The 13250-nt window shown below is 44.4% G+C and overlaps 1 protein-coding gene across 1 annotated transcript in view; it reads right to left on the bottom strand.

Annotated features, from left to right (window-relative positions):
* The window catches only part of HLCS (holocarboxylase synthetase), a 156337-nt gene extending 143087 nt beyond the window's left edge, over window positions 1-13250 (bottom strand). Inside the window, exons 1-4 of the mRNA XM_050976789.1 lie at window positions 13183-13250; window positions 12752-12947; window positions 3129-3291; window positions 641-1515 (exon numbers count right to left, since the gene is read on the bottom strand). Coding sequence (XP_050832746.1) covers window positions 641-1515; window positions 3129-3291; window positions 12752-12947; window positions 13183-13250 — 1302 coding nt within the window. The remainder of the gene's footprint in view (window positions 1-640; window positions 1516-3128; window positions 3292-12751; window positions 12948-13182) is intronic.

Genomic DNA, 13250 nt, shown 5'->3' with positions numbered 1-13250 from the left:
CTGGGAATGGCCCCCTCTGGGACAGGGCAGATTTGGGTGGGATGGAATTCCCAGAGCAGCTGTGGAGCCCCAGGATCCCTGGCAGTGCCCAAGGCCAGGCTGGAGCACTCTGGGACAGTGGGAGGTGTCCCTGCCATGGCAGGGGTGGCACTGGATGAGTTTTAGGATATTCCTCTGCTGGGAGGAAAGGCTGGCACAGCTGGCATTGCTCACCTGCACAGGAGAAGCTTTGGGCTGAGCTCAGGGTGGCCTTGCAGGGCCTGGAGGAGCCCCAGGAAAGCTGGAGAGAGACAATTCCCAGGGGATGCAGGGACAGCAGCCAGGGAATGGCTCCCAGTGCCAGAGGGCAGGGCTGGCTGGGATCTTGGCAATGAGGAATTGTTGGGCTGGGATGGAATTCCATCCCTGGATCCCTGGCAGTGCCCAAGGCCAGGCTGGACCCTGGGGCTGGAGCAGCCTGGCACAGTGGGAGGTGTCCCTGCCATGGCAGGGGGGGCACAAAATGATCTTTCAATTCCCTCCCAAGCCAAACCATTCCATGACTGCACACCTCCCCTTGACAGGAACCCCCAAGAACACACAGTGGGAACAATTTTTTAGGATTGCACACCAAGGAAATGAATCCCCCTGCTGCCAGTACCTGGGCAAGGATGGCTTCTCCTCCACTGCTGCCGTGAGTCAGGTGCACCATCACTGCATCCTTGGCTGCGTTGTTCAGTCGACTCAGGACCTTCACTCTGCTGCCATCTCCCTTCAGCCCTTCCTCAAAAACACAGCCACTGACCAGCAGGTTCAGCTTCACCTCGCTGCTGTCCTTCTTCCACACCACCAGCTCGTGCACCACCCTCCTCAGTTTGTTTCTGGGCTTTAGCTGCACTCCCCCAAAGGTGAAGGACGAGGAAAGGCCAAGAATCTTCCCCCCTCTGGAGAGGAATTTCATGAACTGCCTGTGGATGCTCTCGGGGATGGGCTCCTGGGTGGCAATGAGCAGCAGCAGGGAGTTTTCCACCCAGGGCTCTCTGAGCACACCCTCCTGGTGCAGCTGGTACAAGGTGTAGCTCTCGGCATCGATGCACTCCCTCAGCACCGACTTCACCTGCTCCAACCTCCCTTGGGCAGCCTCAGAGCCCAGGTAAATCAAGATATTGGGGGGTTTCCCAGCCAGGTTTATCCTCTGGACTCCTTTTTGCAGATTTTCCTCCTCCTTCTCCTCCCTGCTGCTGCTGCAGTCCTCGGGCAGCTCGGGGATGTTTTCGGCGGAGGCGAATTTCACCGACTCGATGGTGCTGTTCTCCAGCTGCAGGCACTCGTGGCAGCTGGAGAGGTGCAAGTGGTGGTGCTCCCCACCTCCTGTTCCATCATGTTCCCTTCCCTCTCCCAGCTTGGATTTGTCCTCCTCAGCTCGTTCTAATCCTGATTTCCCAGCAGGAGTTACTGCGTCCATGCCTGCGCTTCTCTCTCCCGCCGGCGCCTCCTTTGCCAACTCCTTCAGAGCAGACTCCTCCAAATGGACAGCTGCAAAAGGTACCAAAAAAGGGTTAAAATGATGAGATTTAAAGGGTTGGGATAAATATCATTAACAGCAGAATTCAATTTCAGCACAAATGCCCTGAAACAGCAAGAATTTCACTGATTTGACACAACAAATCTCATTTCCCCCTCCAGGACAACAGAGATTTGCACTCATACCATAAATCTAAAGGCAGAATGAAGAAAAGAAAATACCTCTGGAAAAATCCTGCTCTTGTAAGGAGGGCAGGGTTTAAAGCTGCTGCTGTTTTGAAATGAACTGTTTTGAAATAAGCTAATAAAGTATTGGGTAAGACAGATATTGAACCACGTCCCTTGCACTGCTGAAAGCTGCAGATAAAGGTTTGGCATGAGAAAAGGGAGCAAAAAGACATTTGAACAGATTTCAGTGTGCAGAAAGGCAGAGAGACACACCCACAGCAAGATCTGGGAGCTAAGATTACTAAGATTATAAGGGAAAACAAGAAAATAAGAATTGTTAAAAATTCCCCTTTTCCCCTGAAACGACAGAAATTCAGAGCAAACACAAGTGAGAAGAGCCAAGATGATTATTGCCAGCAAGAAACGTGCAGAGCAAAGAGGAGAGGAAAAATACTCATCACAAGGGAGGTTTCAAGGCAAAATCTGAAACATTTCACTGAATCCTTCCCCACTCACACACAACCAAATCAATTTATTATCCTTTCAATCCAGGGAGAAACCCGATGAACAAAGTTTTGTTGATCCAACTTCAATCCCTTTCCTTAGTATGAAACTACATCCCCTGTGGAGCAGAAACATGAAGCAAAATTTCCTTTTTTTTTTTTTTTTTTTGATATCCCAAGGGAATTTCACAGCTTCCAAGCTCTGTTATTCCATCCAGAGCATCCCCCCAGCCTGTTCTGGAGCACTGGAAGCAAAAGGAGGCAGAAAACATTTTCAAAAGGGACTGACTGGGACAGTCTCAGCTTCCATCCTTCCTTGGGGCAATATTTATGCACAACAGCCCCAAGAGAGACAGAATTTCCCATCAGATTCTGCTGGGAAAATATTCCTGCCCTCTTGCACTTCAGCTAAATGTTGATTTTGTCATTCCTTCATTTCTGCCTGTGCACTCTGAGCTACATTAAAAAAAAAAAACAGCAAAGCAAACACAAATCCCATAAAAAAAACCCTAAAAAATCCAACCCCAAATTGTTCTGAATCCATGTTCAGCTTTGAATACACTTTAATTTCAAATATGAAAAAAAAAAGAGAATATTTCCTAAAAACTTTCAGCTTTGGATTTTTAAAAATAGGTTTGTTAATCTGACAAGATTTAAAGAAAGTATTTTTTAACTTTGGAGCACCCTGGGATAGTGGAAGGGTCCCAGCCCACAGCAGGGGCTGGGAATGGATGATTTTTAAGATTCCTTCCAACCCAAACCATTCCAAAATTAAAGCAAAGCTACAGAGGGATCAACCTGGAATCCCAACAGGAACAAAAAAAATTAAAAAAAATTAAAAATTTTTAAAAAAAGCAAATTTTTCAGGTAGGTATAAAGAACTATGCCCAAAGTCCTAAAACAAGGATAACTGAGGAATGCTGTGGGATGAAAAAGGATCAGGAGGGTACTTACAAACAATCCTGTGGGGCACCATCCCGTCCTCCATCTGCAGCCTGTCTTCCAGGAAGGCAATTCCAAGGCTACTGAAATTATCTACACTGGCTTCAGCAATTAACTGAAAAGGTTCACCAGGTTTATAGGCCAAGGGTGAACAAAAGTCTGACCACTTGACAATCTAGAACAGAGCATATGGATGGCTTTCAGTTGGGAAAATGGTGGGGAAATCCTCCAGGAGCAGCAATCTGCAAGAGGAACTGCAGGGGAATTGAATTTACTGAGGGGGGGGAGGCTTTGGGCAGCAAAGATTGAGGAAAAGAGAAAAATATCCACAGCAAGTGTTGGGAGCAAACTGGGGGCACAGAGGAATCATTCCCAAAGATCAAGGATCTGAAAGTTCCAAGCAGAGCTGTAAGAAAAATTCTGTTTGGGTTTGTTTCCTTCAGCAGAAACTCCAGGCAAGAATGCTGAGAAAAAGAACAAAATTAAACTACAAGGGTTCAGCTCCAAGGTGCATCCACAGGCTGGTGCAGGCAATGGAATGAAATCCCTCCTTTGCCATTCCCAGGGAATTCTTCATCCCCAAGTCAGTTCTGAGTGCATTTGGACCAAGGCTGCAGGGAGACTGGGTGAAAAATTAAAGAAATGAAATCCCTCCTTTGCCATTCCCAGGGAATTCTTCATCCCCAAGTCAGTTCTGAGTGTATTTGGAACCAAGGCTGCAGGGAGACTGGGTGAAAAATTAAAGAAATGAAATCCCTCCTTTGCCATTCCCAGGGAATTCTTCATCCCCAAGTCAGTTCTGAGTGCATTTGGAACCAAGGCTGCAGCGAGATCTGGGTGAAAAATTAAAGTTAAGCTCTGCAGAAGGGACATTTACAGGCAGCAGTGGTAAAAGTGGGCAGATCTATTTTAAAAATTAATTGTATCATAAATGAGTAAGTTAATTAAAGACCACAGTTAGCATTCTGCTTTCAACAGGTGATGGTGCAATTTTGTACGAGAAACTCAAAAACTCTTCAGCCACTTGAGAGGTTGTGGTGAGGGACAAAGAGCTCGGGGTGGGGAAATCTCACAGGCTGAAAATCTCACAGGCTGCAAATCTCAAACTCCTTAAATCTCAAACTCCTCCAATCCCAAACTCCTCCAATCCCAAACTCCTCCAATCCCAAACTCCTCCAATCCCAAACTCCTCCAATCTCAAACTCCTCCAACCCCAAACTCCTCCAATCTCAAACTCCTCCAATCCCAAACTCCTCCAATCCCAAACTCCTCCAATCCCAAACTCCTCCAATCCCAAACTCCTCCAATCCCAAACTCCTCCAATCCCAAACTCCTCCAATCCCAAACTCCTCCAATCCCAAACTCCTCCAATCCCAAACTCCTCCAATCCCAAACTCCTCCAGTCTCAATCTCCTCCAATCTCAAACTCCTCTAATCCCAAACTCCTCCAATCCCAAACTCCTCCAATCCCAAACTCCTCCAATCCTCCAAAACTCCTCCAATCCCAAACTCCTCCAATCCCAAACTCCTCTAATCCCAAACTCCTCCAATCCCAAACTCCTCCAATCCCAAACTCCTCCAATCCCAAACTCCTCCAATCTCAAACTCCTCATTTTAATAAAAATTAACAGAAGCATTAACTAAACCCCAGGGTTCACAATGTTTATTTACATCAAAAATTCCTTTTTCCAGGAAAGAAACATTGCACAAGCAGCAGACACAACTGGATCCACAAACCACTTGTTCTCCCATGAAAGAATTTTTAGAAACCTGCCTTCCTGTCCTAAAAAACAAAAAAAAAAATCAGTCTTTGCAATGTTCCAAACCATGGGGGGACAAAGTGCAACTCCCTCAGAGCAGCTGCAGCACTGGGACACTTCCATGAGGTTCAGCTTCTCACCCCCACACAGCAGATGGAAAACACTGATTGAAGGAAGGAAAAAAACCTGATTTTGGATGCACAAACTGGAGGTGAGCTGTCAGTGATTCCACTTGTTGATATTCAGACCATCAGATAAATTTTTATTCACTGCAATTAAATGGTTGACACAGCACCCAAGGGAATCCAGCTGCAGCTTTTGATCTTGTGGTGCTTCCCAAGGGAACAAGAGGACAGAACAAACCTCCCCAATGGTTCTGATTCCTCTCTAAGCCACTCTCAGAGACAGTTTCTGGTTAAATCAGCAAACCCAAACGAGACCATCCACTCTCAGAGTGCTTTGGGTTGGGGGAACCTTAAAAATCATCCCAGTCCCAAACTCTGCCATGGCAGGGACACCTCCCACTGTGCCAGGTGCTCCAACCTGGCCCTGGGCACTGCCAGGGATCCAGGGGCAGCCCCAGCTGCTCTGGGAATTCCATCCCAGCCCTGCCCACCCTGCCAGGGAGAAAACTTTCCTTAATATCTGATTTAAACCTGTAATTTCTCAGTTGGAAGCCATTCCCTGTGTCCTGTCCCTGCATCCCCTGGAAATTGTCTCTCTCCAGGTTTCCTGGGAAGAAATCAGCAATAAATTATTTTTCTGGGAGTTACATCAGCAAATTTGTTCAGAAGTAGAAACAAAAATACAAATTAGAAACTGAATTATGAGGTTTCTAGATAAGTTGAAGGCGAGTTGAATTTTTCACCAGGAGAGATTGTCAGCAGGAATGGAAAGATCCAGAAAGGGCAGGTGGGATTAAAGCAGATCCTCAGAGGGGATGGATGAAGAGTTTCAAGGCTGCAACTCTGAAATGCCACAGGCAGGGACACCTCCCACTGTGCCAGGTGCTCCAGCCTGGCCTTGGGCACTGCCAGGGATCCAGGGATGGAATTCCATCCCAGCCCTGCCCACCCTGCCAGGGAACAATTCCTCATTGCCAAGATCCCAGCCAGCCCTGCCCTCTGGCACTGGGAGCCATTCCCTGGCTGCTGTCCCTGCATCCCCTGGGAATTGTCTCTCTCCAGCTTTCCTGGGGCTCCTCCAGGCCCTGCAAGGCCACCCTGAGCTCAGCCCAAAGCTTCTCCTGTGCAGGTGAGCAATGCCAGCTGTGCCAGCCTTTCCTCCCAGCAGAGCTGCTCCAGCCCTCTGCCCATCCTGGAGCCTCCTCTGGGCTCTCTGCAGCAGCTCCAGCTCCTCCAGGGCTGGGCCAGGGCTGCAGGTGGGCTCTCAATCCATATTTGTATTTCTGGCATTTGGATATCTAAGAAGAAACCTGGCTGGGCATCTTCTGATCCATGATTTCTGCTAATCTTGAGTGATAAAAAATTCCCTTTCCCAGAGGAAGAGGGGAGCAGAGTGTGTGGGGTTTTACCACCCTGAACTCGGGGCTGAAACCCCAGCTCTGGGACACCAGAGGTGCCCATGGTGGAGGGTGAAGGATTTCCAGAGGATTTAAACATCCTTCCTCACCCAAGAACAGGCACAGGTAACACCACACCTGGAGGCTGCCAGGAAGATCTGTTCATGCTCTTGATCCTTCTTCTGTGGCACCAAGGGAAATCTCAGCTGTAAAATGTAATTATTGCTGCACAGTGCAAACAAAGGGAACCCAAGGAAGCAGCTCAGAAAGCAAAGCTCCTGCCAGAACCCATGACCCTGAAATCAGGCTCAGAGCAGAGCAAAAACCCTCAGGGAACATTCTCCAGCTTTCCTGCTATCCAAATCCTAATCTGGATGGCAATTCCTGATCAAAATTCTCTCAGAATAAAGGATGAAAGGGCAGATCTCAGCAGGAGATGAGACATTATTCAAACTCCTCTTTTCTGAGTTCCCCTTATTCTCACCAGCCACAGGTCACTGACAGTCCTACCAAAAAATGGCTTTTTTGGCCAGAAATTCCCCCAAAGAGCAACGTGTTCCACAGCCCCTGGCTATGGTGACAGCCAGAGGTACCAAAATTAGGAGCACTTTGCTGTGCTCACACTGAAGAACAATAAACAAAATAAAAATAATAAATAAATAAATAAAGCAATCCTTTTCCTCTTTAGCTTTTATTTTTTGCCTGGTCTATCACTTCTGAGCTTTCTAAATCAAATTAATTAGTAATGTCCACATAAGAATGCAAAATTTTCCATCCTAAGGAAAGTGAAAGCAAACCCAGGAAGATGAAAACCCCCCAATAAACCCAAAAAATAGATAATGAGAGCTTCAGTGCAGGTGTTTTTGTGGATCTTTCTGCTACAAAAATTAAAAACAAAATAAAAATCTTCCACCTGAGCTGGCCCAGGTGTACAAGAGGGAGGGCCCAGCTCATTTAGCTGCAGAAGCAGAGCCCACCTGGATGGATTCCCCCTGCCAAAGGCAATCAAACCATTCCCAGAGCAGCTCCTGCAGGTTTTCCCCAAGGAAAATTGGGCCCAGTGCAACCAGAGCCAGGAGATTTCAGCAGAAAAGGTCCCACCAAGCTCCATGGAGCTCCCTGGGGCCAGGATTCCTGAGGCAGCACTTGGGGACATCCCCCCTGAGCCCCAGGCTCTGCTCTACAACTGGCAGGGGCTGAAGGCTCCCAAATTCTGATTGCAGCCCCAAAGCTGGAGCTGAGCCCATTCCCAGAGAATTCCAGCTCTCCTCTGCTCCTGGAAAAGGTGACCTGGAGGACCCTGGATCCTGGCTGGAATTGTGGATGTTATTGGGGAATATTTCTTTGATCCTTAGGAGAGCACTGGGTTTGGCTTTTGCTCATGGAGAGGGGTTTGAGGATTTTGGGATGAATTAGAATTTATGAGTGTGTGAAATAGAAAGTTGTAAAGTTTATCACAGGGTGAGAATTGAGAGTTTTGGGGGTTTAGCATGGAGGAAGATAGAAGGCAAAATAGAGGATTTTGGGTGTTGTTTGATCTTTTTCTTCTTCTTTATCTGCTTTACTTTCTATTGTGTTGGAACAGAGTGATCAGTCAGGGAGAGCTGTAACACAGATGTTGTGTGGCAGACAAATCATTAGTTATGGGTAGAAAAGCAGAAATAAAGTACATTTGAAGAGTTAAATAGATGAAATAGCTTTAAAAGACCTTGAAACTGTACATTTTGTGACTTTTTTCTGCCTTCTCTTTGTGTGCTAAGTCTAGTGCAGACAGCATGTGGAACTTCTAAGGTAAAAAACAAACAACAACTTGAGGAGTAAAATATTCTCTTACACAGATTCTCACCCAGGGAGCAGCCAGGCCATGAGCACCTGTGGATGGGATCTCTGGAACCCCAGGGAGGAGCCTGAAACTTCCTGATTCCAGGAACTAAGGGTGACAGGTGGCCCTTTGGGGACACCCAGGACAGCCCCTTCCCTGTGGGAAGTGGATCTGTAGAGAATCCTTGGAGTTGGACAGGAGGCTCACACAGGACACACCTGCATGTCAACTCTGAGAGAAGAAATGTTGACTTGAGGGTTTAAATTAAAATTAAGGTTTCAAATGAAATGAAGCCCTTTTAATGCTGCTTTCAAAATTCCCTACAAATCCATTTCCCACACTTGTCCCTGGCCCCAGGGGTGATCCCAGCCTGGGATCATGGAGAGCTCTGGGATTCCAGCAGCAGCCCAGATGTTTTATTAAAACCTCCAGACACATCCTGCCTTGGACATTTTCTGTTTCCTCCTCTTCCCTGGGGGCTCTGAGATCCTTTAGACTTCCAGGGCCTAAAGGGAGCTGAACAAAAGCAGGAGAAGGATTTTCCACTGTGCCAGGCTGCTCCAGCCCCAGTGTCCAACCTGGCCTTGGGCACTGCCAGGGATCCAGGGATGGAATTCCATCCCAGCCCTGCCCTCCCTGCCAGCCAGGAATTCCTTCCCAACATCCCCCCCAAATCTCCCCTTTCCCAGTGGGAAGCAATTCCCTGTCACATCCACACTCTCTGAACAATCCCTTCACCCAGGAGTTTTCTCCTGGGAAGCTGAGAAGCCTCAGAGAAAAAGGAAAACAATAATATCTGATTTGTTTCTCCTGTGCTGTGCCCATGTGGAATGTGTTTGGAGATTGTTCACCCCCAGGTGATTGTTCCAGTGCATTCTGCTGGGAGCTGTTTGCACTCTTTGCCCAGTCAGGGCCAGGCTGGGTCAGGGCTCTGGAGAGAGTCACCAGTTTGCATTATTCTCTTTTTAGCCTTCAGTCTGTAACCTTTCTGTATTCTTTAGTATAGTTTAGTATAGAATTCTTTAATATAATATAGAGTAATAAAATAATGAATGAGCCTGCTGAGATTCCTCATCCCTCCCTGCCACAGGGCACCCCACAAATACAATCATTCCCTGTGTCCTGTCACTCCAGTCCTTGTCCAGAGCTGCCCTCCTGGAGCCCCTTCAGGCTCTCAGCTCTCCCTGGAGCCTTTTCTTCTGCAGGCTGAACAATCCCAACTTCTCCCAGCCTGGCTCCAGAGCAGGGGGGCAATTCTCACCCACAGCCAGAGAAAAACGCTACGGAAAAATCTCAACAAAATGTCTCTGGGTCTGTTAGGAACACCAGATTATTCACACTGATCTGAATGAAGCAATTCCCTCTTTATTCCCCCTAACATCACAACCCATCTGTACCTCCTTTCTGTGCAAGAATATTGAACATCTGTACCAAGAATATTGGGTATCTGTACCAAGAATATTGGATATCTGTACCAAAAATAATGGATATCTGTACCCCTTTCTGTGCAAGAATATTGAACATCTGTACCAAGAATATTGGATATCTGTATCAAGAATATTGGATATCTGTACCTCCTTTCTGTGCAAGAATATTGAATATCTGTACTCCTTCCTATGCAAGAATATTGAGTATCTGTACTTCTTTTCTATGCAAGAATATTAAACATCTGTACTCCTTTCTGTGCAAGAATATGGAATATCTGTACTCCTTTTGTTCAAGAATATGGAATATCTCTACCAAGAATATGGAATATCTGTACCAAGAATACTGAATATCTGCACCAAGAATATTGGATATCTGAACCCCCTTCCTATGCAAGAATATTGTACATCTGTACCTCCTTTCTATGCAAGAATATTGAACACATCTGTACCCCTTTCTGTGCAAGAATATTGAATAGCTGTACCAAGAATATTGAATAGCTGTACCAAGAATACCAAGAATATTGGATATCTGTACCCCTTTCTATGCAAGAATATTGAATATCTGTACTCCTTTCTATGCAAGAATATTGAATATCTGTACTAAGAATAATGAATATCTGTACTCCTTCCTATTCAAGAATATTGATCATCTGTACCTCCTTTCAATGCAAAAATATTGAGTATCTGTACCCCTTTCTGTGCAAGATTATTGAATTATCTGTCCCCCTTTCTATGTAAGAATACTGAACATCTGTACCTCCTTTCAATGCAAAAATACTGGATATCTGTACCAAGAATATTGAATATCTGTACAAGAATATTGGATATCTGTACCAAGAATATTGGATATCTGTCCCCCTTCCTGTGCAAGAATACTGTACATCTGTACCTCTTTTCTATGCAAGAATATGGAATATCTGTACCCCCTTTCTATGCAAAAATATTGAGTATCTGTACCCCTTTTGTGCAAGAATATTAAACATTTTTTCCCCTTTCTATGTAAGAATATTGAACATCTGTACCCCTTTCTGTGCAATAATACTGGATATCTGTACCAAGAATATTGAATATCTGTACCTCCTTTCTATGCAAAAATGTTGGATATCTGCACTCCTTTCTGTGCAAGAATATTGCACATTTGTACCCCTTTCTGTGCAAGAATATTGAATATCTGTACCAAAAATATTGAATATCTGTACCCCTTCCTAAGCAAGAATATTAAGCATCAGTACCCCTTTCTATGTAAAAATATTATCTGTAACCCTTTCTGTACCAAGAATATTGGATATCTGTCCCCTTTTTTATGCAAGAATATTGAACATCTGTACCCCTTTCTGTGCAAGAATATTGAATATTTGTACCCCTTCCTATGCAAGAATATTGAGTATCTGTACCCCTTTCTGTATGAGAATATTGAATATCTGTACTCCTTTCTGTGCAAGAATATTGAATATCTGTACCTCCTTTCTATGCAAAAATATTGAGTATCTGTACCTCTTTTCTATGCAAGAATGTTGAACATCTGTCCCCCTTTCTATGCAAGAATATTGAATATCTGTACTAAGAATAATGAATATCTGTACCCCTTTCTATGCAAAAATATTGAATATCTGTACCTTCTTTCTATGCGAGAATATTGAATATCTGTAACCCTTTCTATGCAAGAATATTGAGTATCTGTACCCCTTTCTATGCCAGAATATTGGAAATCTGTACCAAGAATATTGAATATCTGTAACCCCTGTCTATGCAAGAATATTGAACATTTGTACCTTCTTTCTATGCAAAAATATTCAATATCTGTCCCCCTTCCTGTGCAAGAATATTGAACATCTGTACCAAGAATATTGAATATCTGTACCCCTTTCTATGCAGGAATATTGGCTACCTGTCCCCCTTTCTATTCAAGAATATTGCACATCTGTACCCCCTTTATGTGCAAGAATATTGAACATCTGTACCAACAATATTGAATATCTGTACCCCTTTCTGTGCAAGAATATTGAATATCTGTACTAAGAATAATGAATATCTGTACATCCTTTCTATGCAAGAATATTGAATATCTGTACCAAGAATATTGAGTTTCTGTACCAAGAATATTGAATATCTGTACCAAGAATATTAAACATTTGTACCCCTTTCTGTGCAAGAATATTGCACATCTGTACCTCTTTTCTATGCAAGAATATGGAATATCTGTACCAAGAATATTTAATATCTGTACCCCTTTCTATGCAGCAATATTGGCTACCTGTCCCCCTTTCTATGCAAAAATATTGAATATCTGTACTCCTTCCTACGCAAAAATATTGAATATTTGTACCCCCTTCTGTGCAAGAATATTGAATATCTGTACCAAGAATATTGAATATTTGTACCCCTTTCTATGCAAGATTATTGAATATCTGTACCTCTTTCTGTACGAGAATATTGAATATCTGTACCCATTTCTGTGCAAGAATATTGAACATCTGTATTCCTTTCTATGCAAAAATATTGAACATCTGTACCCCTTTCTATACGAGAATATTGGATATCTGTACTCCTTTCTGTGAAAGAATATTGAGTATCTGTACCCCTTTCTATGCAAGAATGTTGAACATCTGTCCCCCTTTCTATGCAAGGATATTGAACACCTGTACCAGGAATATTGAATATCTATACCCCTTTCTATGCAAAAATATTGAATATCTGTACCTCCTTTCTATGCAAGAATATTGAATAGCTGTACCAACAATATTGAATATCTGTACCCCTTTCTGTGCAAGAATATTGAATATCTGTACTAAGAATAATGATTATCTGTACCTTCTTTCTATGCAAGAATATTGAATATCTGTACCTCCTTTCTATGCAAGAATATTGGCTACCTGCCCCCCTTGCTATGCAAAAATAGTGAATATCTGTACTTCTTCCTATGCAAAAATATTGAATATTTGTACCCCTTTCTGTGCAAAAATATTGAATATCTGTACCAAGAATACTGCACATCTGTACCCCTTTCTGTGCAAGAATATTTATTGCACATCTGTACCCCTTTCTGTGCAAGAATATTGCACATCTGTACCCTTTCTGAGCAAGAAACAAGGAGATTTTCTCACCTCCCTGGCAGAGTCAGGTGCTCTGTGCAGCTCCTCAGTGTGAGCAGCAGTGCTCTCTGTCACAAAAGCAATGTGCTCTGCTGGCAGCAGCTCCTCGGGGGGAGGAGAGGGAGAAACCAGCAGCCCTCTCCACCTGTTTAAATCATCAAGGAACTGAAAGAAATGGGAAAGGAGAATGAGTCTGTGCAGGAAGAAGCTGATTTAAGAATTCCTTTTTAAATTAAGCCCAGCTTAAATTCAAATCTGACCCTCCAGCCTCACAGGAGGGGTGATGATTATTTCACTTTCCCCAGGAGACAAAGGCAGGGATAAAGTTCTCAGGAACTTTACAAAGGAACATTAAAAGTAAAACTGAAAGTGACAAGCCACGTTTTTAAGCCAACCCAAACTCCACTCTCAGCTTTACAGGAAGAGAGGGTGGAACACAAAACCCCTGAGCCTCTGGCACTGTGACCCTTGGGGGACATTTACCCCTGGCACTGTGACCCTCGGGGGACAT

Source organism: Serinus canaria, chromosome 1 (genome assembly GCF_022539315.1).
Source record: "Serinus canaria isolate serCan28SL12 chromosome 1, serCan2020, whole genome shotgun sequence".
Classification (NCBI taxonomy): Eukaryota; Metazoa; Chordata; class Aves; order Passeriformes; family Fringillidae; genus Serinus; species Serinus canaria.
The sequence above is the reverse complement of the archived record's forward strand: the minus strand, read 5'-3'. Positions and strand labels throughout refer to the sequence as shown.